The sequence below is a fragment of the Taeniopygia guttata genome, chromosome 5 (assembly GCF_048771995.1).
Source record: "Taeniopygia guttata chromosome 5, bTaeGut7.mat, whole genome shotgun sequence".
Taxonomy (NCBI): Eukaryota; Metazoa; Chordata; class Aves; order Passeriformes; family Estrildidae; genus Taeniopygia; species Taeniopygia guttata.
Genome location: NC_133030.1, coordinates 28,854,526 through 28,881,176, shown reverse-complemented (window position 1 = coordinate 28,881,176; position 26,651 = coordinate 28,854,526). Strand labels below are relative to the sequence as shown.

The following is a 26,651-nucleotide window of genomic DNA, read 5'->3' as shown; positions in this document are numbered from 1 at the left end:
CTGCCCATCTCTCCAGCCTGTCGAGGGCCTTCTCAAGGGCTGCACAGCCCTCCGGGGTACCAGCCACTCCTCCCAGCTTTGTGTCATCAGTGAGCTTGCTGAGGAGGCATCTGCTCCTTCACCGAGTAAATAAATTGAACAACTAAGTATATTAGTGTTTCTGGAGAAAACGAAACCAAATCAAATCCTATCTTTGCTCGCATCCTTTCAAATTCTCATCTCTTCTAATTGTATACTGCATCTCGTCTCTTAGTGCTGCTAATGGGACCAAAAGGGGTCCCTTGTGATATGTACACACATTTAAAATATATAATATAGTTTGTGATGCAATTAATGCTTTCTGACAAAAAGCCCCAAAGCTGCAATGCAGATATACATCCACCTCAATCCCTGTGGGCATGCTAATCCAATCAGAAGTAAAATTACTAGGTGGGAGGCTTTCTTTGCCTCATCTTTTGATGCCATTGTGCTTGCTTGTTTTCTTAGTTTGCTGGGAAATAACAAAATCAAGTAGTTTCTCTTTGGATATTAAGTTTGCTGACAACAGTGTCTGTGGATGGCTGAAACTGCGCACAGACACTCCTAATGGGTGATCTGTTGTTGATTATGAAACAATTCTTAGGCATATGTTTTAAAGAGCTTTCAGTTTTTCTTGAGAGATTCAAGAAAAAATCTGTAAATGTGAGATGCCTGTGCTGAGTGAGATTTCACTGGAAGAGGAGAGAGTGTCAGAAGGCAGGTAAGCTGAATTTATGTGCAACTGGGCACTCAAGACAAAGTAGAGGGTTTATCCACTGTCTGTAATAAACTAGAATAAGTGTGATTTCACCATGCCACTGTACTGTGAGGTCACCTTAATTTTCCAGTAATTTATAGTCAAACTGTATTAGATTAAATGTAAAAACAAAAGGACACTTATGGTTCTACAATTGTTTTGAAGATAAATAAAGCCTAATATGATAGTTATAGAATGGTTTGGGTTGAGAGGAACCCTAAAGATATTCTAGATTCAACCTCTCAGGTCCCCAACCTGGCACTGAAAACTTCTAGGGATGAGGCATCCACAACTGCTCTAGGCATCCTGTTGCAGTGCCTCATCATCTTCTAAGTAAAGAATTTTTTCCTAATATCTAATTTAAGTCTGCCCTCTTTAAAACCATTCCCCCTTGTCCTATCAATATCTGGTAGTGTAAAAAGTCGCTCTCCCTCTTCAAAAGCCCACTTTAAATGCTGGAAGGCTGCTATGAGGTATCCCTGGAGCCTTCTCTTACCCAGTCTGAACAGCCTCATCTCTCTCAGCCTTTCATCCTAGGAGTGGTGCTTCTGTCCTTTGCTGTCAGTGCAGTGGTGAATAGAAAAGCAAAGAAATGCCCTTTTCAGCTGTGTCTGCTGTGCCATTTAGTAGGACAGGAGGAGTTAGAGCAGCTGCTGGCTGTTTCACAATGGTATTATGTTTGCTTCTTGCCTGTGTGTTGACTCTTCCTTCTGTGAATTCACCACCTGGTGCTGACTTGTTTGTGTTTGAAATGTCAGTGCTTATGCTTTTATTAATTTTCTTAAATTCTAGCCTGGTGACTGACGCTAATGACAGGAAATGATTAATGAATGGGACCTTGCTGAGAATGTGTCACATTCTCATGTTTGCATGGAGCTAATGACATGCTGCATTACTGGCTTTCATACATTTTCTGCCACTTTAATTGTTGTAACACTGAAGTTGGGTACTTGGTCTGCAGTTCCAGTTTATAAATTCCAGCTCTTTGTTAAAATGTTCCAGCAAATCAACTGTCAGCAGCTGCTAACAAGCTAATTGCTTTTAGTAAACTATTTCCTTCGCTACTTAATTATTTTTTAAGGTGTGATAGACTCTTAAAAAAAATCTGTCCTGTCTCTTGTAAAGTTTTTTGAGAACCTTTGGTGGAAAAATTAAGACTACTTACGTAAAAGGGGAGACTTTGGCAGGCTGCTCAGAGAGGGGAGATGTGGTGGGGAATTGATGTTCTCTGAGGCATCTTAGGGCAGACCAAACTGTGGTGTCTCTGCTCTGGCCTCCCTGAAAATGCTCTGAACAGCTAGAGTCAGTGACACATTTTGCTTTACTTCAGGCTTGTCAGATGAGAAATTTTTTCTATTTAAAAATGCTGGTAGGTTGTGCTGAAGCTCTGAAAAGGATTTGAAATTGCCATAGTTGTACATCAGGTTGCTGGAACTCTCAAAATCTGGATTGGGGATTTAGATATCACAGCTGGATCACAAAATTGTGGCTGCTCCTGCCCAGGGCTTCCCTGTTTGGTGCTGCTTTGCTGCCTTTATCTTGAAGCAATATTGGAAAAACCTGCCAGCAAGGTTTTGAGCCGGCTTGTTTGGCAAGTGTGGGCCACACCTCTGCTTCTCCCAGCTGGAGCACAGCCCAGTCCTGCGCAAAACTTCAGATGAGCCCGTGGCGAGCAGCGCTGCTTCGCAGCCGCGCGTCCCCAGACTCGCCTTGCTCTCTGGGTTTCCCTGTCACATTTTCTGCAGGGGCAGCAGGACATTTTCCCCATGTTCCAGGAGGTGCTGCGAGGCCCATTTCCAGCCAGAGTGCTGCCTTTTCTGGCAGCACTGCTTTTCCAAAGGAAGGAGAGGAAAGACACTGGGTTCTGTCACTGGCGGGTAAGGAAAATCTTGCTGCTGGCTCTGAGGTGGCATTCCTTCCTTAGCTGATGTGCTCAGGAGTGACTTCCACATGTTGCTGCATGTATGGAAAACCTGCCCTACACTTCCTCAGGAATTAAAAAGTTTCTTGTTATCCACACTTTTCTCTTAATGATCATGTTAATGGAGATTTCAGGCTTTTATAAATTTAGGGTCTGCCTGAGGAAATCCAGAGCAGATCTGTGTTTCCTTAGGTTTTGGGGAGCAGAATTGAGCTGATGGCAAGTACTTTTTTGGAGGGAGAGTCCTGAATACTGCCTTTGCATCAGTAGAGATGAAATCATGCTCGTGTGTTTTCTTGCAAAATAACCTTGACTAGAGTTGCCTTCTGTTCTGCTTTCTATCTTATCCTACAGGCATTAATGATCTCAAGTAGACAAAGACTAATGATGGCTTTAGCTGCTGTTCATAATGCAGTGCAATCACAACAGATAAAGTAGTTTTGAGGTGTTTGTCCTTTAACTGGAGTGAAATAATTTCATTGTATAAGATGGTCAGGCTAATAACTTCAATTTTGAATTAAGCTAAATGTTTATGAAGGAGCTTTTGACTGGAGATTTGATCTATAAGCTGATCACCCTTGTCATATCCTATCATGCCAGCCCCTCAATATGCAACTTAAAATTGAGGGGACCGTTAATTGTCACAAGATAATTTGCTGCTTGTATAGCTTTCTGCACTTTTGATTGCTGCGTGATAGAAATAAACTTGTTGGCTTTTTAATATTATTGTTTAGTACTTAGGAAATCATGTTAGAAGAAGCCCATGTTAGCCTTCATTAACCTATAAACCACTGAATATATTTTCCCTCAGGTGCTCGCTATTTAAATCAATTTTAAAAACAACTAAAAAAATCCAAAAGAATACTGAACAAAATTTTACTGGCTGTAGGGAGAGATTTTAGTATTGACTAATTGATAGCAATTGAGCAAGGGGTGGGGCAGCAAATCACCCTTTTGGCTTTGTAGGTAAATTCAACATGATCAGACCGATTTAATTTTCCAGAGTTTAGCCTTAGATTCACTTCTAAAGGCAAATAACAATGAATTGAGAGTGAACCCAGTGTTTGCCACTGCTCTTGTGTTACTGAGCTGCTGGCACTGCTCAGGTCCTGGCTAACCATAAATCCTGCCTGCCAGAACACCATGGTTCTTAGGGCTGTGTCTGTGTCTCCTGAGGGAGGGAGGGACAGTGCAAGGGGTGCCCAGGAAAGGCAGGGATTTGCTTTGGAGTTTAAATCAAACTTGTGACAACTAGGCTACAAGGAAGTGAATGATGTGCAGCAGTGTTTCTTTGGGGGCAGGAACAAGATGGGGAGAAACTGCTCCATTGGTAAACTGAACATTTTTTTGAGCTACCTAATTTTCCCAATAGCTGCAAACACAAAATATGCCTTAACAAATGGAAACATGACTTCTATGACAGCACTTTTGTAATGAATCTGGCAGGCTTATAGTGAGTCCTCTGCATGCACTGAGACGTGTGGGGATGGATCCCAGCACTTACTTCCCACTGTGTAAAGGCAGGTGTCCTGGACTATATGAAAATAAAGATCACTGGGTCCTATAGCTGGGATGACTTGTTCTACAATCACTTCCAGCTGCATCAGCATCTTCGGTTTAGACAAAAGATACAGACAGTTGTTTGCAAAGTTAAATATGTGAAAATTCAGCCTTGTACCCTCATTTTAGGATTTAGGACGTAAAGGGGGCTTTTCTTTTTTTGCTTCAGTTGCACTTCTGGGCTCTGGAAAAGCAGTGATTCTGAAAAGTCATTAAAATGCAAAGCAGCAGTTAGCTGCTTTCGTCAGTCATGTGTGTTGGTATGCTGCCATGCAGAGTGCTACCGGCAGAGCTGTCATCAGCATTTGCTGCCCATTTCCCATATGGATTTCTTGCCTGCCTTTTCCCTGATCATTTGGGTAGGCCATATCTGATATTCCCATGCTTCATTACTCTGCAAGCTCACCTGGCAGCATGCTATGACCTTGCTGTGCCTTTGCTAAAAGATAAGTAAAAAAGGCATGTGAGGAGGTTCTGGCATTAACTGATTGCACAGGCTTGAGAGCACAGTGGCATTTCTGTTGAGTTGTATGCCCTTAAATTGTGATCTGGATGTGGAAAATGTATCTTCAGCAGTGTAATGACTAACTGCAAATTGAAGGTGTTAGAGACCTTTGGAAAGGACTTTCTTTTGAGCATGTAAGTACATTCTTGACAGATGGTGTGCAATAAAAGAAGGATAGGCCATCTTCATGGTGCTCTGTGCTTGCTCTGATAGTGTCTGATTTCCAGGCAACAGCCATGCTATGTGAATGAAGATTGCTTTCATAACCATGGGGGTGTGATTATGTAGCTTAATGTCTCAACAAACAGAAGAGTTGCAGGAACTTTAGGACGTTGGTGAAAATAACATACACAATCTTGAATTTCTGTCTGTAATCTATTCCCCAACTTGATGAAGTGGAAAGGTGGTCAGCCTTAGCCTGAGAAACTAATGTCAGGGATTGAATAAAAGGAAGGTGATTAGGAAAGATTTAAAGATGAAAGACACTAGCATCTGAAGGGTGGAAGTCATGGTGCAATTTGCTGTAAGGCATGTCTTGTTCACAGAAACAAATAAAGGAATGAATATCTTCAACATGTCATTTCTGCAAATAAGTGTCTTTAAGATTAGTAACAGTATAACTGAAGTTTATTTACAAAGATTTGATTGAGTACCTGCATGTGAGAAATCTTAGGTGACTTGTACTTTTTGCTCTTTGCTTGTTGATCAGGATGGATGGTGTTTGCTTAACACAAAAAGGTTCAGTATACTTTGTATGCCTTGGTTTTATTGTGTGTTCAAACCCTGTTTTGCAAAAGCTGGCAAGTATTCCCCAGAGATGAAAAATAAGGAAGACTCACAAAGAATGTGACTGCTTAACAAACACAGTATAATTCCATTTATCAGATAAGGAACATTGAAGAAGAGTTTAACAGTTCAGGATTCTGCTTTCTGTGAGATCCCGCTCAGCGATATGTAGGCCCTACATTTTTATGTAATATTTCAAGATTCACGGAATTGAAGAATGGTTTGGGTTGGAAGGGATTTTAAAGGTCATCTTGTTCCAACCCCCCTGTCATGGGCAGGGACACCTTCCACTAGACAAGGTTTCTTAAAGCTCCTGCCTGGCCTTGGACACTTCCAGGACAGGAATGGGCATTGACAGCTTCTCTGGGCAACCTCTTCCAGTGCCTCATTTGTTAATCTGCAGTATTTTGTTTTAAGTAAAGATCTTGTTGAATATAATTGTAAGTGAATACTTAGCATATCTAAAATTAAACTATAGTCTCAAGCCAACCATGTTGAAAACTGTTAATGTGAAGTAATTACCATTTGTGAAAAGCATTTTGAAAATGCGATTTAAGAATAGGAAAAGTTCTCAGCTGGCCAGGATTGTGTCATAACTGATGAAAATGAGGCAATATCCCATTCTGTTCCTGAGCCTTACACAATTACTTCTGTGCAGTCTCTGTACTAAATCACCTTAAGCTGTTCTCTCTTGTGCCCTGCCCTCCCCCCACTTCTCCTTCACAATATTCTAGGATCTAGTCAGACTTTTTTTTCCCCACTTCACATCCTGGCATTTAGATACTAATATTACTTTCCAAAAATAGTCTCCCAGAAGCTTTCAAGAGTAAGGATTACATTTTTATCTGTGCTGGTTAAGTGACATGCATGTTTAGAATGCTGATGCCAGTTAACAGTACAGAATTAAAATGAATTTAAGTTTTGTCTTTTCTAACTCAAGCTGCCATGGAGTGTTTTGCCAAGCATTTTGGGGTTTTTTTTCTCATTGTAAACAGCATGTGCCTTTATGACTTTAGACCCTGCTGTTAAGATTCTTGCCATGTCTGCTTTTACTCAAGCATTCATGTGCCCTTGGCCAGTACTCTTGAACTAGCTGTTGTGAATGTGTCTGAGCAACTTTAGCACAGGACTCAGCAAGAATGTACTAACAAAGCAATTAAAAACTGATCTATAATTAGAGGAATCCCTAAATAAGGGACTTACTTTCTGAAATCCATGAGGACACTTAAGACATCGCTCTTGCATTGCCAAAAGGGAATTGAGTTTCCTTCTAGGCTCCTTTAGTCATCCTCCAGGACACTGAAAGTGCTGTGTGTGTTTCCAAACTGATTCATTAATAGATCATTTTGGGCTGGCTAGTTCTGATCCATTTCTCTGGTGTAACACTAGTGTGGTTACAGAACAGGCATTGCAATTGAGCTAAATGCTGAGCTTGTTTCTCTCTTTTCAGCGGGAAAAGCATCCTTACTACAACCTAACAGTAAAAGTCCTCCGAGCCAGAAACATCAAGGGTACAGATGTGTGTAAGTATTTACTCAAAGCAATATGAAAACATGTTGGTTCCTTGGTGCATACCTCTAGCACAGAGAGCATTGTTAAGGAGAGCCTCTTGTCTACACATACTGCATTGTCTTTATGTCTCAACAAAAGCTTCTCATGTAAAGCATTATTTATATAGTATAAAGTATATTATCTGTATTTCAAAAGCCTTATGTGAGGCCAATCTGCAGATTAAGCAGCTTCAGTTGCTCTTACTTTGCAGAACAAGATCAAGTCAGTCCTAGTAATGTTTTGCTTCCCTGCTCCTTCACCTGTTCTACTGTGACCCATTCTGTATCCCTTTCTCTGGATTCAGCCTTCTGGGTATGGCAAGTTTCACCCTTGCTCGTGCTGAACAGTCTTCCTGAAACTGGAAGCAGAAATCTTTAATTCTAGCTTTCAAATGTTTATTTTCTCAGTTGTAGTAGTGCTTTGTATCATGTGCCTGCTATTAATTTTTCATTGCAGACTTTAAAGGAAGTAGGTGGTTGACTGCTTCCAAGATAAACTGCTTTTTATTTGTTCCTGGTTTTGATAGCACAGTATATATTCCCTCCCATTTACACACCTGTGTAAATGTCTCAGGGCTGTTTGGGGCATTTGGATCTTTAAAACTCATTTATATTAAATTACTTCAGATTAAATCAAATAAGGTAGTCATCCTTAAGTTTATATCTCACATCCAGCATTGAACTATTTGGAATGCCACATAGCTGTTCAGGGAACAGAAAAGCCTCCTGAGAGGCTGAGGGCTAGAATCGTGTGGTGAAGAGTTATTTTCTATGGCCTATCTATTCAGCTGGAGTGAAGAATGGTCTCCGTACCTGCATTGTTGAAGGGGCCCTAAATGGAAGAAAGGGCTCTGAGACAGTAATTTGTTTTCAGGGAATGGAATCAGACAGCCCAGCTCCTGGCTAAACAAGGCTACAGCAGCAGTGGATATTTTCTCCTTGGACTTTAGAAGGCTTAGGCTCTTTCAGTGGTGCCAAGGGATAGGAGAAGAGGCATAAGGCCTGGTATCAGCAGTAATCTTTTTTATAAAGTTGATCTTTCTTGTTTTAAATACGAGCCATTTGTATTAAGAGCTTTATGATTTTGATGAACCAGAAAAAAGAAATATAGGCACCTAAAATTCAATTTGCTTCTTTTTAAAGACATTTACTTCATTAAAGGCTTTTGCTTTAGAAGTCCATTCTTAAATTTGCACTTTTCTATGATGCAATGAGATCTAGAAAATGAGGAGCTCATGGGAAAGAGTATGTTTGAATAAAGCTTTTCTGGTGCCTCTCTCTGCTGCAGTATCCAAGGCAGACTGCTATGTGGAGCTAAAGCTGCCCACTGCATCTCCCAGTGTCTCCCGAACTCAGGTTGTTGACAACTCTGAGAACCCAGAATGGAATGAAACTTTCCAGTATCGAATCCATAGTGCTGTCAAGGTAAGGACACTGTGTGGATCAGGTTGGATTACTTTTATCTTTGTACTGGCTTGCTTTTGATACTTCATTCAAAACCAAGGGTTCTTTATTACCCTCAAAACTTGTGTTGCTTGTAAGGTGTCAGTTGTCTTCAGTGGTACAAAAAAGCTGTACCAAAACTGCTGTGGTTAACTGCTCTCTCAAACAGTTAGTTGCAGATAGAATTTTCCATAAACATTCACATGGTGCATCTCAGGAAAGGGCAGTTATGGCACTACCTGGTGGAATTCAAGGAATTTCTTTGATAAGCAAGTTTCTATTTGATGTTTGCTTCTTCTTTCACAGGAACTAAATTTCTACTCATTACCACATAGTTAATTCAGTCAAGTTTTGCTTGCTCATCTACTATCTGTAGTAGATGAAGTAGATGAATACCTATACAGTATTTAACAAAGTCTTCAGATTGTCAGCATTCATTCTCAAAGCAGACGCTAATGGTAGGAGGAAGGAAACTTTAAAAGATAAGTTTTAGTGGGCACTATTGCTTTGAATAACATCCCTGGATTTGGAATAAGATGTCTATTAACAAGAAGCATTGGAGTACCTTTCCACAATGGTTGATGACAAATGTGGAATGGTAATTAAGGTGACTGGTAAGAAAATTGAAAGCTAAACTTTAGAGTGTGGGATCTTTTTCTTTGCCTCCAGGCTCATGAGACCTCAGCCTGGTTACTGCTGGAGACTGCCAGCAAAATTCTAAGTTCAGTCTTGTCTCCTTGGGAAGTAGTCGCTGCAAGGCTGTTATTTGGGTGCCGTAAGTCCTCCTGTATCTATTTCAGTTTCTCTTGAATTTAGCATCTCTGAGAACAGTGCTGAGCAGGAAGTGATTGGTCTTTGTAACATCCTGAACTAAATCATCATGAAAGGGTGGAAATTGCTATTACTTCCTCAGGCAAATCTGTGCCTGGAGCTGGTGGAGAGTACTGCCACATGAGTTCAGCTGGGGCCTCCCTCTAGGTGGGAAGATGTGAAAAATGCTTTAGCTGAATGGTGTCAACTAGAAGAATTTTTTGCTTAACTATGCTGTAAGGCCTGTTGAAAATACTGAATTTTCCTTAGGACTGGGGAAGGGTATTGATTAATGCACAAAGTGTCCATTGTATGCAGCTACCCAGGTTTGTCAGTGTTTCTGCCTCTTCATCTTAGGCTGTTTGTTTCTTTCTGCTTTTAGAACATTCTCCAGCTGACCCTCTATGATGAGGATGTCCTTGTCAGTGATGAGCTCACCTCTGTTGTCTTCGATGTGGGGGGTGTGAGGCCAGGGAAGCCCCTGCTGCACACCTTCAGGCTGGACCCCGAGGTGAGGCTCTGGCTGCAGCTCATCCCTGCACAGACCTGGCAGTGCCTGCTGCCTGATTATCTGTGTGGGAGAAGCCAGAAGGGAAAAATGAATCAACTTTTGATCAAATGAATCAAAAAAGAATCACCACACCATTTGTGTGGTGACAGCACATATGGCTTTACTGTTAACTGAGATGTTTGCAAGTTCTCTAGTAACTTTATTTGTGTGTTTTCCAGTCTTCGGGATGCTTCAGCTAAATAAAATTTGGGATTACTGCTGTCTTTCAGGAATGTTAAAACATCTTTAAAAATAATTAGTTTCTCATGAGACTTAGAGGAATATAAACTGATTTTAAAATGAAAGGCATTTGCAGTCAGTGATTGTTGTAGGGACTGCCTTATTTATTTTGTCATCATCTGTTTGCAAAAAAGTTTATAGCTGCAAAGGTTACCTCTATATCTAATAAGTCAAAAGCCTAAGATGTACTTATTTTCCATGGATTATGTTCAGTACCTTTAACCTCTGCTTCATGTAGATGGTATCGGTGATCAGCTGCTCTCAAGCCCTGTTCACCTGTTCATGAACTTAGAAGACAGCCTGTTTTACGTGGGTAAAAGCCACATCGCCAGGCTGATCTATTTTGTAATGCCACAAACACATTGCTACAATAGGTCTGGATTAAAGGTGAGCCAATGATGTGTTTTCTTGAGAAATTTGGCTCAGTGCTGTTGGTGTGGTCAGAAGCAGACTAACTGGTGTGCAGTTCACAGGGAGGTGTTGGGCAGTGCCACGGGCAGTGCCAAATCATTAGTAATACCATTGCTCCCACTAGCTCTAGCCATTTGCTGAATGTTTAAGTCATCTTTATCTGTAATTAAGAGACTTTCAATTTCAGCAAAGAAAATTACCCAAAAAAGGTTCCAGTTTGTTACTTTAAAAACTGTGTTAGGTCTGGTATCAAATATTTGCTGTATGCTATGGGAGGAGAAAGACTTTGGCTGGAACAAAGTCTGTATGGGACAAAGACAGCAAGAAGCTAAGAGTGCAAGCTGCTGAAATAAGAAATGGGAAGAAGCCCAAAGCCTCATGTAGAAGCTGTTTGCAGAGATGATGTTGCAGTGATTCTTGAATCAGAGGAGGTGTTTTTTCTCTTATTAGCAGAGTAATGGGTCTGAGAGCCAACTCTCAGTCTGTGTACTTGTGTCTTCAAATCTAGATGTGTCTGGTCATATAGGACATGTCCAGCAGAAGCGGAGTATTTGAAGGCTAAAGGCTACAATAACCATTTCAAAATTTTACTGGAGCTTTTATAAAAGGAAAAAACCCAGTTATTTTAACAGGAAGTTACTGTCCCTATGTAGCAGGAGAAAAGCTTAATCTCTTGGGAAATGTCTCTTAATTATGTATTCAGGATCAAGGGTCACCAATATCCAATTTTCATTTTTAAAGGCTAATGAAGAGCTGGATGTAGAGTTTTTCTTGGAGAAATGGTGAGTCTTACCTGAAGAGCTGATTGCACTTGTGCTCTGCAGGTATGTTGTCAGTTGCTTTTTCTGTGTGGAGGTAGTCGTGCTCATAAAAAGGATAATACTTTATAATTCTCTATGGTGATTGAGTTGATTCACTAATGGCTAACTAAAATTATCCTTTATACTCCAGTCACCAAAATTTTTGGAGTAAAAAAGAAATAAAATTTTGCTGGACTTCATGGGATGTAAGAGGACACTTCCTGGATTAGTTATTTGATAGTGGAAATTTTTCAGTTAACCTTGAAAATACACAAATGTATACTTTGTCTATCTAGTTGTCTATCTAAGTTCAGCTTTTCTCTAGGTTATCAAAATAAATGAGATGGGGAGATCCTGTAGCAGATGCTTATATTTGCAGACAATTTTTTTTCAATCTTTCCAAACCCCCATTATTTATGAAAGGAAATATACCTGCTGTTTCCCTGAATCTCCCACGCTGAGGATCTTTTCATCCCACTGCTTATTCAGCCAATTAGTTTGTCAAGTAGGATGAAGCAAAATTAAAACCAGTTGCCATTTGCAATAAACCTCTTGCTTTCACAGCTCAGATGCCCCTACAGAAGTATTGACCAACGGAGTCCTTGTGGTGAGTACATGGAAGGCAGAATCGTGTGTGTTGTGACTTACTCCTGAAGATAATTTTTTAATAGAAAGAGGAGAAGGTTTTTTGAGTATTACAAGTCCTACTTACAAATAGCTCCTATTGTCACCAAGATCTGCCTCTCTCTTTTTCAATTTGTTGATTTAAAAAACTTCCTCAATTTTTAAACTTGATGCCGACTTACAGAAAGCTGCAGTTTTTTGTTTTGAGGTGTTTGTTTGTTTGCTTTTTCCCTGTAAGGTTGCCATAAAATTTTTTAAGAATATCTTTAGTAGGCAAGTGAGTCTTGAAGATTGTACTGTGTTTTCTAGACTAGATGATGTCCAGGAAGAGTCCCTTTTCTTGTCTTAACTAATTTCTAAGCTTTTATCAATGCGATTTTAAGTAGGGGATCACTCCCTGTTTTTTTTTTTTTTTTTTTTTTTTTTTTTTGGGTTAATCAATCTAAGGAAATCTAAGTGTGCTATACATTAAAAATAAGTGTTACTGCCTCTTTGCTCTCTTGAAAAAAAAGTGACTGGAGTCATGTTTTTTTTGTAAGGAGAGGAGGATTATGGTTGAAATGTAGAGTTTTGACTTTTTCCCCCTGGAAAATTGGTGACAATTAACAGCACAGTTCTGAAAACTATTTCATAGGAAGGAACCTTTTGTGTTCCAATTTCCCTTAGCAAGTCAGTCTTTATTCAAGCAGTGGGCTAGTTGCTTATCTTTTAGGGCAATTTTGTCCAAATCAATCTCTCATCTACTCTCCTAGAGGGTAAGCTGATGGCTGAATGGTGTGAGAGACTAAATTTCATGAGGACACAGACAAGCTGGGACAGAAATTTATGAAGTGCTTGCTTGGATCTGAACAGGTTCTGAATAGGTACTCATACATATATTTAAAAAAGGTAAAACAACCCAGAAAAACTCCATGTGTTCATAATTTGTAAATGCGAAATATTGGTTGTAAAAAAACCCAGTTCTTGAAACAGAAAGGATGGTTTTTATTTTGAAACAAAAAGTAAGAATCCTGTCCTACTGAAACAAAATTTGGTCTTCATTTGAAATAACAAAACAATGCTGAAATTTTTTTGCAACTGTAAACCTACAACTAATAGAGTAGGGGAATTAAACTTCAACAAAGAAGCGAACTAAAAATTGTGTCACCGGTGCTGGTTTCTTTTTTTCACAGGTTCGTCCTTGCTTGTGTCTGCAAGGCACCGTCAACAAAGAGGAAAATGCAAAAGAGAAACAGCAAGGTAGAGATGCCTGGAGCATTTAAGTCAGGACTACTCTTTAACATGTTTGAGAGAGAGGGGAGACTTGATTCTCTGTCTATACAGTGCATTTTAATTTACTGACTACAAAATTTACTTTAAAGGTTTGCTTTTATTTTCAATAATCTATGAGATTGGGTGTTTTCTACTGGGTACCACACAATAGAGTTTTTGCTTGTGTTTTTATAGTCTCAGCTACACTTAATATGTACTTGATTTTCAACAAATGGCCCCTGTGGTCTAAACTTCTTTTTCTAATGCACAGGATGCTGTGAGGTCAAGGTGTCTGTCCCAGGCGCATATCAAAAGCAGTTGTCTATTCCTTGGACACCAGACAATGAGAAGGATTATGGAACCTCATTTGTCTTTCATGTGGATAAAGAAATGTGTCCAGAACTGCAAGTGGAGTTGCAGCAAACCATATCTGTTCTACAGGTAAGCATCCATGCTGATTCCACAAAGCTTACAGAGAGACAAGTTTTTCTCTATTGTTTTTTACACACTGTTCTTTTGTTTGTTTGTTTGGGTTTTTTTTTTTTTTTAAATGTCAGATTGTGCATTGGATCTTTGACATTGTGTGAGGAACTGAAATTACCTTAAGAGAGTCTACGTTCCCCAAAGATTTAACATCTGTTCAAACTCAGGGATTAAGAAAATGTTACTTTGCACATGCTTGCTACATGTAGACATCTTTACTTTCACCTTTTGAGATACTCTATAGGAGCTCTTTTCTATTAGAAACTTATAGATCAGTTGCAGAGGTTTATTTAGCTTTTATGTGTCTTTTACATTGCAGTTTCTCCAGGTAGTGACTGAATACTCCTTCTCCAAAAATGAGAGCAAAGAAACTCTTTTTTCTATGATATTTTTTTTTATCCCAACAAGCAATTGGGTAGCATGATTGCAAATGGTGATCTTGACTACTGTATAGGCAGCTGTGGAGAAGAGGACACAAGGAAGGATATGGAAGAGCAGCTTTGCCAGGGGGTTTGTTAGGCAGGAAACATGAGCTGAAGAGAGAGACCTGCGCTTGAGTAGTCAAAAAAACCCCGAGCCAGGCAAGCAAAAACACTGCAGAGGTCAACTGTGGAGATTGTCCCAGGTGGTAAACTTCTGCTAAACAGCTCTGGTAGCTAGCAGAACATACTCCTTCAACAAGTGGCATGGACCATGAAAGTCTCCTGTCTGACCTTTTCTCTCTTATCAGATATGGGAGAGTGCTAAGAACGTTGTAGTGTTGCTTGCCCTGTGCCTAAATGCAAGTTATTTGCCCCGTTAGGAAGAGGACAGTGAGCTTAGAGGGACATTGGTCTCAGGACAGCAGTTATTGCTCAGAAGACAGCTGTGAGGTCTGTGCATGGTTCCTGGCCTGACTTCAGCTCTTGGTGTGAGCAGGGTGACAGCCCAGTTTTCTCTAAGGTGTGGTCTCCTCCTGAGGGCTGAGCCTGTGGTTGGTGTGTGGGTTCCAGCCCACCTGGAGGCTCTGTAGGCTTGTGTGACCCTCTGATATGAGGGGTTTTTAATATGCCGCTTTGCATTTAGGAATCTGCACACAGCTCTATATTAAGAGATCTTGCCATTTGCTACATGGCAGAAAACCCAAATATTTCCTGGCAAAATTTAATTTGCTCTGCTTTTAAAGTTGGTTTTTTTTTTTTTAATTACGTACTCCCTTATTTCTTATTTTGTGGTATTTTTGATGAATGTATAATGCTGCTGCCTTTTTTGGTGTCTTTTCCAAATCTTGCTTGGAAGATGGAATGCAAGTTTGCTAGTGAGTTTACTGACACATGCCAGAACAAAACTATTTGTGGGGAAAATTTTGTACTTGGAGATTTTTTAATTGTGGCAGACAGGTATATTAAAAAAAAAAACAATAACAAGAAACAAAACACCCCTAAAACTAAACCAAACAACAACAAAGAAACTATCTGAGTGAAAGAAATATCCCTGCAAAGACCTGCCAAGCAGAAAACAGAATGCCCTTGAAAAGCCTTGGACATTCAGTAAATATTTAGCTATAGTGATATTAAGAATTGTTTGCTGTTTCAATGTATGAAAGTCATATTTTTTTCAACTTTTTTCTATGAATCGCAAATAAGATTTTTTTTTAATTAGGATGGTGTGAACCCTGATATTGAAAATCATACTACAGCTCTGGGTCTGGGGACTGTACCAGTTAATTCCCTTCCTGTTGGAGAAAAAGTTGATAAAATCATTTCTCTGGGAGAGGTAATATCAATATTTTACTCTTGCTTTAATGTGCATGAGATAACCTTTTCCTCCATTGCCTCTAGGTGTTTGGAAAGTTAGGCAACATGTGATTCTCAGGAGTGCTGTTTTCTTGGATGTCTAGAATGAAGCAATGAGATTACTCAGTGAATTTCTTCCTAATGTGTTTTCGTGGTTGAGTCTTGCAAAATGAAGTATAAAGTTCATCACTTTCTGAAGAGAAAAGTCTTTTTAGGGTATAAAAGAAAAGAATCAGAGGAGGGGAAAAAGCAAGACACTTGTAGAAGAAATAATTCATAACTTCTATTTTGAAGTTCCACCTGTGTAATTGCTGACAACTTCAAGATGTGTTCTCTCTTTTCACAGGGAAAAAGTTTGGATATGAGTTTGAAAACTGAAGAGAGGTGAGTGGGAACCCCACTTGAAAATCAGGAAGGGCCTTTACTCTCCTAGTAAAGGAACTGAGTGACTCTCCTTGCTGTTCTGGGGAGCTCTGTTCACTCCACTAATCTCTTGGGATAGATTAAAGAAAAACATATTTGATAATTTTTTGATAATTTTCTGAAGGCTGTGACTTTACTTTGCAGATATTATCTATTAGACTGGTGTCAATCCTGCTGACATATGTACAAATTTTGTGTTCCTAATACTTAAGTGTAAAATAGGTGTTGATATACATATTACATAGCTTTGTCAGGCACAGGTATCCCAGAGTATGTGCAGTGATGTACTGAGAGATAGGAAAGGATATATGTGTGTAAAGAGCTTGACCTGTAAAATAGGTGAAGGGTGCAAGAAAGGAGTAAAAAGGGAAACAATCAGAAAACCAAGAAGTTGGCTTGTAAGCTGATAGGGTCATTTGGTATCCAGTTATCAACTGAAGATCCTGCTCCTGTTTTACAACCTTATAACAAGGTCATTGGTATTCAAGTTACCTCCTCCTGCCTCTTAAATTCAGAATCTTCTGTTTTAAAATCTCTCTTCCCCTCACTTCATGCTCATGTTGATACAATAATGTCAGTTCCTCCTCTTAGAATCTTCTTCACCTACAAAAAACATTTCTTCCTTTGTGAAATTATTGAAGCTTAATATGAGTACTGTTTGACAGAAGCTTTGAATTTAAACATTAAAGGAGAAATACAATATGGAAAATTTAATTTTTAATTCCAAAAGCTGTTGTACAAAATAGATGATGTATACACTAAAATTTCACCTGATCCAGTTCAGATCTGCATCTAGATTGTGTGTTCACAAAAATTACATTTCCATACTGATTACAAATCCTCCAAAATTTAAAGTTTTTTTTTTTTTAACTTCTATTTCAGCACTTGGGATCTTGATATACGTCTGGGGTTTGAGCTCTGTAAAGAAGAGAGAGAATTTTTGGACAAAAGGAAGAAAGTAGTTTCTGAAGCATTGAGCAAGACTCTTGACTTAAAAGAATCCCCTCCAAAAGATGAGGTATTGAGCACAGTCCTGTGGTGAGATTGGTAAAATTCTTTAGGCTTGGTTGATAATTAGACAATATAAGAATCCTTGCTTGTAACCAGCAAGAAACATTCATTGGTGTGAGACAGATCTCTGGTACATTTCAGTTCTGAAATCTAAATGTTTTTATATTTCTTAAATTTGGGGGGGGGGGGGGGCTGTGGGGGGGGGGGTGTGTTTTGGAACACAAATTTTGAAATTTCAGAATGTATGTACTTTACTGGAACTCTTATATCTTGGGCTTTGGGCTTGGAATTGTGACGGGAAATTTTGAGTCAGAATGTTTAAAATTAAACTCACACCACAGGAATAGATTCTTAATTGCTTATTTGAGGAAACTTACATCTACATATCCTGATACCTTGCTCAGTGGTATTTGGCTGCTGTTACAAGACTAATTGCCTCTTACCTGTATATTGTATGAAAGTAAATGCGTGACAATATACATAACAATTTCAGTAAGTGACTATTCCTAAGACAACCATGCTATGCTTTAGAGTGAGCAATGTAGTTCAATTACAAAATAGAGAAAGAAGTTCAGCTTGAAATCAAACCCAAAATTACTTGTAATGTAGATAGAAATAAAGGTTTATATCTCTATTTTATATCTCTATTTGAGTTTATATCTCTATGTTTTATGTTCTATTTGTTGTTCAAATGAGACTGAAATGGGGTTAGTTCTGTAATTGGCCATCAAAAGCCTGTGGTTGTGACTCCTGAGTTTGCTGTCTGCAGGTTCCAGTCGTGGCGGTGCTGGGCTCTGGAGGTGGGATGAGAGCGCTGACGTCGTTCTATGGCAGCCTGGCTGGGCTGCAGCAGCTGGGCCTTCTGGATGCTGCAATGTACCTCTGTGGCATTTCTGGCTCCACTTGGTAAGCTACATGCAGGTTTGATTCAGATACTTAGAGGTGAAATGGTGGTGTTGATGCAAAATAAGGCCAAAATTACATTTGTGCCGTCTGTAGGTAGACAGCAAATCAAGTGTTTTACCAGTTTTCAGCTGTGAGTTCTGTTGGGGATCCTGAGCAGTCTGAGAGATCCAGTATCATGTCCCAACTCAAGCAGCTACTGGTTAAAATTATCAATCTGCTGCTTGTGCAAGTCTGACAGTTGAATATTACAATGTTTTATATGAATAAAATTGCTGTGTAGTACCTCAGAGCATTGATTTAAAACCTTCCTCATTCCCCTACTCTTGCAAAGAAGATAACTGAGGTGGTGCAAGTCACTGGAAACATGTCCATGGAGGCCACTACGTCATCACCTTCCAAAATGGCATAGAGGCTGAAGAGAATAATAGCACTGGCTTGCCCTTTGGTGGACTGGAGAAATGTGCTGAAATATTAGACATGGCTAGAATGTTTCAGTCACTCAGTTCTTGGGAGTTTGTGATGAAGTCATCCCTTGTTTTTGTAAGATTATTTCATAGAAGAGTTGTGCAACCTGACAGTGTAATCCTTCCTTCCAAGGATTTACTTGGAAGTGTGTGTTGAAAGTTAAAATCAAGTTCCTACTTCTCCTGCCTCTTTTGATTCAGAGAGACTTCCAAACAAATGTAGGCATCTGTTTGTACAGATTGTCAATGGTTCAAACTAGCTTCTCCTTTGATCAGACCTGTCTTCTGGTAAAGGCCAAGGCCTCTATTACTGCACCCTTGTCATCAGCCTGCATGTCATGGTTATTTTGTTTCGAGTTGATGTATGTTTATGGGCTGGTTCATGGGTGCTAGCATAGGATGCTTGGAACATCTCTGGAAGGCAGGTTAGCCATCAGAGCAAAGATGTCCTATAGGTGTCAGGGTTTTCAGCACAATTTAGAGTTCAGAGATCTTTTATTTATGGATTCTTCACTAGCTAAAAGTATTGTTTACACAAAGGTCTTTATTGCTGATGACGTTAATAAAAGCATTTTCAGGTGTTTATCAACACTGTATCGAGACCCTGACTGGTCACAGAAAGACCTTAAAGATGCAATCAGAAGAGCTCAGGACACTGTGTCCAGCAGCAAAGCAAGGGCATTTTCCCCAGAACGACTGAAATACTATTTCCAGGAGCTGAATGCAATGGAGAGCACTGGACGGAAGGCTTCCTTTACAGATCTGTGGGGTCTTATTGTGGAATATTTCCTACAACAAGAGGTAAAAGAATTCATGTTTGGATGTGTACTGCTGTTTGTCTTTCTAGTAGGAACTCTACTGACCCACATGTTTAGAGTTAAGGAACCAATTACTCTCCACCTTTGTATAGGCAGTGCTGTGGAATAAACAGAGTATCTTCTTTAGTAAAGAATTTTAAATTCATATGGATCAGTGTTACAGAAAAATGCTGTGTTTATTTGGAATGACTGTTATTAAAAGAATAGCTTTTGAACCGGGGGGGGGGGGGTTAAGCCTGACAGAATGATGTTGGTTTTGCAGAATGGAGTTATTGTGCAGTATTTTCTATGTAATTGAGATTGAAAATCAGAGGGATAGTTAGCTTATTATTAACCTTAGACATTCTAAATAAACAGCCGTAGAAATATTTTGGACAAATCTAGCCATATACCTAGACAATGGAGAGGAGAAGGGACTTTGAATTAGTAGTGTTGTTAATCAGAAATGCCAAGCAACAGCTACCAGTTATCAACCTATGGGTAGAGAATTTACCTGACTTAAATGGGCTCCTCCTTCCTTGCTTCTGACCAGGAAGATCCATCAAAGCTGTCTGATCAGCAAGAAGCAGTGAAATGGGCCCAGAACCCTTATCCTATCTATGCAGCTGTCAATGTGAGACCCAATATGAGCAGTGGTGACTTTGCAGGTATGAACATGGAAATTTATTTTTGTTTGCTAAAGTCCATAAATTTATTTCATCTCACCAGTTGCTTGGGTAGTGAGCAGCTGATAACAGGAAATATGGCTCAAGCAGCAGTTGGTGAGAGGCAATAGGAAACTGATTGACAAAGTATTATCATATTGATAGCAAAGGTCTTCATCATGGCTCAAATGGAGAAATGAGATTCAAAACTGTTGGCCATGCCACAAGTTTTGCTAGAAACTGCCTGAAATTTTCAGGAGCTGAGAAGATTCCTGTAACCCATGTGTCTCTGTCTGAATCAAAGAATTAGAGGCCTTGTTGATAAAGAAACCACTTTCTTTTTTAGCCTCAGATAAAACATTTGTATAGGATTCATGTAAAATGATGGATTAGCCACCTTGTAATATGCATCATCAAAATTGTATGTTTTAGTGGCCTAATTTTATGTTTTACTCTTTGTAAAAATACAAAGAGTAATCCTTCATTGAAACTTTAAATACGATGCAACAGGTGGGAATGGATGAGTGAGACAGGAACACAAATGCTTGTATCCATCTGTGTAACATGAGAATTGTTTGTTTTATTCTGAGGAGTATGTGTGTATGGCAGTGAATTCAATTTGATCCAACCTGCCAGAGCTCAAGAAGGATTTGGATAATGCTTGCAGATGCATGCTGTGTTTTGTCAGGTTCATCTGTGCAGGCCCAGGCATTGGACTGGATGTCCCTTCTTTTTCAACTCTTTGTGGAAATCTTTCAAGTATGAGGGGGCACTTTGACAAGCAAACAATGAAGTCTGACACAGTGGGTCTATTGGGTTTTCAAGCCAGTACTGTAGTAGTTCCTGGGAGATGGTTCATAGTGCAAAGAAAAACTGAGAAAAATAATGTGGCTTCCATTTTGGATGGAAAAGGGAGCCATCAAAATGGTTTAAATTAAAAGTAAAATAGGCAGGTTATTGCCATAGTAACAAAGTCAAGACGGAGCAAGATGGAATGAAAGCCTTCACAAGAGCTTTTGTTAATCGTATATACATAGAAGCTAGAGAAGAGGGGCAGAGCAATCCATAGTGATTGTGAAAAGTGAGGGGAGAGCCCCTCCTATCTCCTCTGTGTGAGCAGATATCAGATAAATATTTTCACTCGTGTAGTTCAAGATGAGTAAATATCCTGTTGTGCTGTTCTTAGAATGGTGTGAGTTCACTCCCTATGAAGTTGGATTTCGCAAATATGGAGCTTTTGTTCGAACAGAGAATTTTGACAGCGAGTTCTTCATGGGACGGCTTGTCCAGAAACATCCAGAGCCCAGGATTTGCTTTCTACAAGGTATGATCTTATTGTAATGACCAAATAATAATATAAGGAGATGGAAAGGAACTTCACTGCTTTAGGGACTTGTGAACTGAAGTCCATGCCTTTTTTCCCTTCCAAAGGACTTGAAGTGAAACATGTAGGTTTTTCTCCAGTGCTTTAGGTTCCTAGCTGGTTCATAGGGTTATAGTCTGATGTCCTGAGTCTGCAAGATGACCCTATTATAGCTGCCTGTCAAAAGTGTTTACTGTCACTCTTTCTGTTCTCTTACTGTCTTTTCCATGCTTTTCTCTTGGAAAATTTTCAGCATCATATTGTAACATAATAATTTGTCACATGATTAACAACACCAAGGTTTTAACTCCAACTGTTAGAATAATGGGGATCAAGTGACAGCCCTCTCCCATGAAAAATGTCAGGTGAATTATAGACCTTTTTGTCCCGTGAAAAACCTTTTGAGTGTTAAATTCTTCTGCATTTCTCCTGCAGGAATGTGGGGCAGTGCCTTTGCTGCAAGCTTGGACGATATCTGCCTGGAGGTGGTTGGTATAGGACTGAACTTTCTAGATTCTTTCAAAGATGTTATCAAAGTTGTAGGTAAGAACATACATAAAAATAGTTGTATTTTTCAAAAGATTGCTGATTTTGTAGTGATCACAAATAATATGATGCAAAAGTGTGCTGTATGTAGTTTTCAAGATTAGCACAAAGGATGGATTGGGACAGATCTCTTATTGTGTGTTATTCCCTTTGATCACTCTTATAGTGAAGAGAAATTGTTTCTTTAGTACATTTCCTCTTTTAAAAAGAATTTCTATCTGACTTTGACTATAAATCTGGGCTAGTTCTAGGAGTTCTGTTAAACACATACTAAAGTGTCGGCATCATAATCCTGAGAAGAGGAAGAATAGAAGCTGGATTGCTATGCAGGAGATGGAAAAAAAGGCTTTCAGTTCCCCCATGGTCTGCTTTTAGTAGTATTGGATAAGCTGGTTGTATGCTTATTCATTGATGTCCATTTGTTCCTAACAGTGAAAACTCTTTTAGAGGCTGTGACTTGTTCATGTTCATGTGTTATGGCCTTATAGTAACTAGTGGAAGAAGAGATTTTTTTTCCTCTTCCTTTCCAGCCCTGGTTCCCCTCAGCACACCCCATCCTTTTTGTTTTGTGTAGTTATAAATGCTACTGTGTGTGTTTGACCAATGTCTTATGTGACAGAAGTGATTACCACTTGGTAACAAGGGTTTCTTTGTGTGGATTTGAAATTATTATGGGCAGTACTTTATGAGTAATGCTTTTGCTGTTAAACAGGGCTAGTAAATCACCTCCCTTTGGAATATGCATATCATTTAAATTTTATTACAATACCCTTATTAGAGGACAAATTCAGCCTTAGGAAATCTGGTTAAATATTGTAGGAAAAGGCCTGATTGAAATGTTGGAGCTGGCATTTTGTGTGTTCTGCAGATGAGAAGACTTCTGCAGATGACTGCCGAAGATTCCATTTCCGAGACCCAGCGCGGCTGAAGACTCGCTTGGTTATACCTGGGGGCCCAATGTTACAAATTATTCAGGATTTCTTCAAATCCCGGGTCACATGTGGAGAAACCTTCAATTTCATGAAGGGATTGTATCTTCATAAAGATTATGTTAACATAAAGAAATTTGTGACTTGGAGAGGTAAAGGAGTTTATGTGTCTCTGACTATCACAAAATATTAACTATAGCTATTAACTATCACTGTATAATATCCCAATGTCACAGAACATAAGTGAGCCTGACTTTGCTCTGCTGAAGTCAGGGAATTATATCCCTTCTTACACCATACCAAAAATTTTGATCCACTGTATATGTTCTGTCATATAAGGCAAGCTTCCTCATCAGACTTTATAGGTCTTTCTCATATGAAAGTGCATGTTGGAATGTCTTTTTTCTTCTTACTACACTAGCATGAGCTTTGTTTATTTCTTCTGCCAATACATGTGTAATGAATCAATATAATTAGTTGTGTTTCTTGGGGTGTCTTACAGATACTCACCTGGATGCATTTCCCAACCAGCTGACTCCCATGGCAGAGAGCTTGTATTTAGTGGATGGTGGCTTTTCTATCAACTCTCCTTTTCCTTTGGTACTTCAGTCAGAGAGGGATGTGGATGTTATCTTGTCATTCAATTTTTCCTGGGAAGCTCCATTTGAGGTGAGAGATGTAGCTGAGCAATATTACAGGAACATAAAAGCACATAATCATATTCAGTGGCAGCAGATTAGTTGAAGCTGAATATAAAAACTAATGGACCAATGCATGAAAATAAATCCCTATGTCTTTCTTGGAATCATAGAATGGTTTGGGTTGGAAGGGACATTAAAGATCATCTCATTTCAACCCTCCTGCCATGGGCAGGGACACCTTCCACTGGACAAGCTTGCCTAAAGTCCTATGCACCCTGGCCTTGAACACTTCCAGGGATGCGGAGTCCGCAGCTTCTCTGGGCAAGCTGTGCCAGTGTCTCACCACCTTCACAGTGAAGGATTTCTTCCTAATATCTAATCTAAACCTACCCTCCTTCAAATTAGGGCTGTTTCCCCTTGTCCTATTGCTACCTTCCTTTGTGAAAAGTCACTCTCCAGCTCCTGTGAGCTTCCTTTAGTACTGGAAGGTGTTGAAAGGTCTCCCCAGGGCCTTTTCTTCTCCAGCTTAACAGCCTCACCTCTCTTGGCCTGTCTTCCTATGAAAAGACATTTCAGACATTATTTTGCTATGCTTTTTGCTATGAAGGTCATGAGAAAATAGAAATTTGACAATGTAAGAAGATTCAAAAGTTTTCAGAAGCCTAAACAGATTAAGTAAAATAAGACTATTTGGCACGTAAGATCACTGTTACTTAGATATGTTCTTCTAAAAAAAGAGTGGCTATTGGTGATTTTCTTCATGCAAACAAGTTATTTTCTGTACATACAAGTGTTCATTCTTAAGTTCAGAAAAGTCAAGATGAATAGATTTAGAGTAGGAAAGCATAAAAAATTTCATCTGCAATCTGTTGATACTTGTTGCAGTTCTGCTCTTCATTCTTCTGTATTGCGAGCTAGAGAAATTGTTGCTGCTGATTTGAAGCTAAGTTTATGTCACTTCATTTCTTTTTTCTTTTTTAAATGAAAGTTTCTTACCCTTTGAGGATTGTAGTTAGATGATTTTAGAAGTGTTGCTAGTGTTCTATTGCAATTATTTTTTCCTTTGATAACAGGTTTTAGAGCTGACTCAGAAATACTGTGAGGAGCATGAAATTCCTTTTCCAAAAATTGAATTTAGTGAGGAAGATGAAAAGAAGCCAAAAGAGTGTTACATGTTTGTGGATGATAATAATCCAAAGGCTCCAATTGTACTCCATTTCCCACTGGTGAATGACACCTTTCAGAAATACAAAGCTCCAGGTAAACAAGCTGCATCTTAAAGCACTCTTCTAACAATTCTTTAAGTGTGCTGATGGGGAAAATTCAGTGAAGTAAATGTTTCTTTTTCATTCTTTGTAGTATTACTCTGTAATTGTTAAATTGTTATTTACATTTAAGGCAGAATCAATTTCCACTAGTGGGCAGGATGAGAGTAGAGGCTCAGAACACCCCTCCCCCCACAAAAATGTTTGCAGTAAACTACTTAGATGTTCATCTTTTAAGATTGGTATTTAAATTTAAGGGGCAAGGTACTCCTAGGGCCAGTTGAACTTGAGGTTTGTCTTTCATTTTAGTGTAGAGCAGCACTTCCAGGGAGAATTGAGCTTTATATTCTTATTTTGAGCATAATCATCAAAGGTGAATGTGACAATTTATCATAATGGAAATGTATTTTAGTACTGTATTTTGGAGCCAAGTGGAAATAGAAAGTGAATATTTTGCCCCTTCAGCTTTCAAATATTTTGGAATGAGTTGATATCTCTGAGGACGAGCTTTGGGACAAAAGTTAAGTTTCAACAGAATTATCTTTGATATCCTCAGAGCAGAATTCATCTAAAATGATTCTACCTCAGCAGAGGGTTTTTTGTGATTTTTTTTTTTTTCTTGCTGCAGGAGTTGAACGTGAGTCAGAAGAAGAGAAATCCTTTGGTGACTTTATCATTGAGTCAAAAGATTCCCCTTACCGTACACTAAACTTCACCTTTGAGCCATATGATTTCAGCAGGTTAGTGGAAGTGAATCGCTACAATGTTCTGAACAACAAGGACACTCTCCTCAAAGCCCTAAACTTGGCTCTGCAAAGGAGGAAGCTGAAGAAAGTCATCAATAAGTCAAATACATGAGCAGTTTCCAAGGCTTAGGATACAGAGAAGTTGCAGTGAACAAAGCCATGAGGTTCAAGACAGAATACTGACAGTGAACAGCTGGAAACTCTCTTCCTGGGGAAGGAGTAGTACACCTGACACTGAAAACTCATTCCAGGTTATGTGCTCTGAAAACTCAAGGGATGTACACTACAACATGGATGTTGCTTCCTTGTGTGGGGAAGAGTGAAGAATTACCTAGCTCAGTATCTCAAATCACAGTGGCAGATTCCAGATGATTTGAGAGGTCTGTCCAAACCATTCAAGCATCTGGAGAATAATCTTCCAGACTCTACTGAGTGATGCACATCTTCTTGTCAAAGGTGTGTTGGTGTTTGAGGAAACAGATTCTTTCTGTATTTGTATCTCTTGCTTTAGAACCTCCCTTCAGGAACTTTTGCAATTTACATCATCTTAAGAAGAACTCCACAGACAAAAAATCACTCACTGAGAGAGGAAATGGCTCATTTTGCTTTCCCCTTTCTCCTGGCTGGTGCCCATGTGCTTTCAAGACAAAACAATCATTACCTGCTTCCCATTTTACCATTCATGGTTTCAATTTCCTTCCTACCTTTCTCAAGGATTTTAATGGCTTTTAGTCTTCCAGAAATTCTATATGGAGTATCTTATTTTGGTAAAAAAATTTGTTTGGTAAACAAGGAAATAAATGTTTTTTATATTTAATAATAAAAACACATTGTGGGATTTTGTTACTATTTCCTATAGCTTAATCATCATGAGATGATGAAACTCTGATGAAAATGCCGTAAGTCTCGGCTTTCTCTTTCTGTGTAAGAGGAAGGAAGGCTCCTTTGAAGGGTTTCAATTTGAGATTTTTTCCTTACTCTTCAGCTTGTAATTCACCCGACCTTTGTTGAAGGAATTTTTGTGTCTATTCATTTTAGAAATGTCAATAGTCAAGGTAGGCACACCTTATGAATGTGAATTAATAACAATGTAAGATGTTGCTGTGCTGTGGGATGGGATTCACCTCACTTTGCATAAAGCCCAGAGAAAAGTACGAATTATGCAGTTGGACAATATGTAATGCAGAACAGTGGCAAATGAGCACTGTTACTTTTATGGCTTTTACACGGAACTGAATGTACTGATTCTATATTTAAAACTGAAGACAGGATGTTTGCCTTATGAAATTATGTAAGGGCTGATTTGGTATGATTCTTAATACATTTTTTAATGTATTTATCTTTTAATAAATATTAGTTTTGCTCACATACTCTTCACAGTTTTCTTAAGTACACCAGTCAGAGACAGCTA

General features: G+C 39.1%; 1 protein-coding gene across 2 annotated transcripts; it reads left to right on the top strand.

The window, feature by feature from the left end:
* The first annotated feature begins 135 nt into the window (after positions 1–135).
* Positions 136–26,606, top strand: PLA2G4F (phospholipase A2 group IVF). Of its 2 annotated transcripts, none has more exons than XM_072930014.1 (20): positions 136–2,652; positions 6,998–7,070; positions 8,386–8,522; positions 9,733–9,861; positions 11,293–11,333; positions 11,916–11,958; positions 13,148–13,214; positions 13,498–13,667; positions 15,351–15,464; positions 15,831–15,868; positions 16,790–16,925; positions 17,688–17,824; positions 18,858–19,089; positions 19,639–19,753; positions 20,937–21,074; positions 21,549–21,656; positions 22,528–22,740; positions 23,091–23,257; positions 24,303–24,489; positions 25,123–26,606. In XM_072930014.1, exons 1-20 carry the CDS (start codon positions 2,542–2,544, stop codon positions 25,350–25,352), a joined length of 2,586 nt encoding a protein of 861 aa, XP_072786115.1. In that variant the 5' UTR covers positions 136–2,541; the 3' UTR covers positions 25,353–26,606. The 2 variants fall into 2 exon arrangements, with proteins under 2 accessions (XP_072786115.1, XP_030130211.4); XM_030274351.4 differs by having other exon boundaries at positions 137–2,652; positions 18,867–19,089.
* The last annotated feature ends 45 nt before the right edge of the window (positions 26,607–26,651 follow it).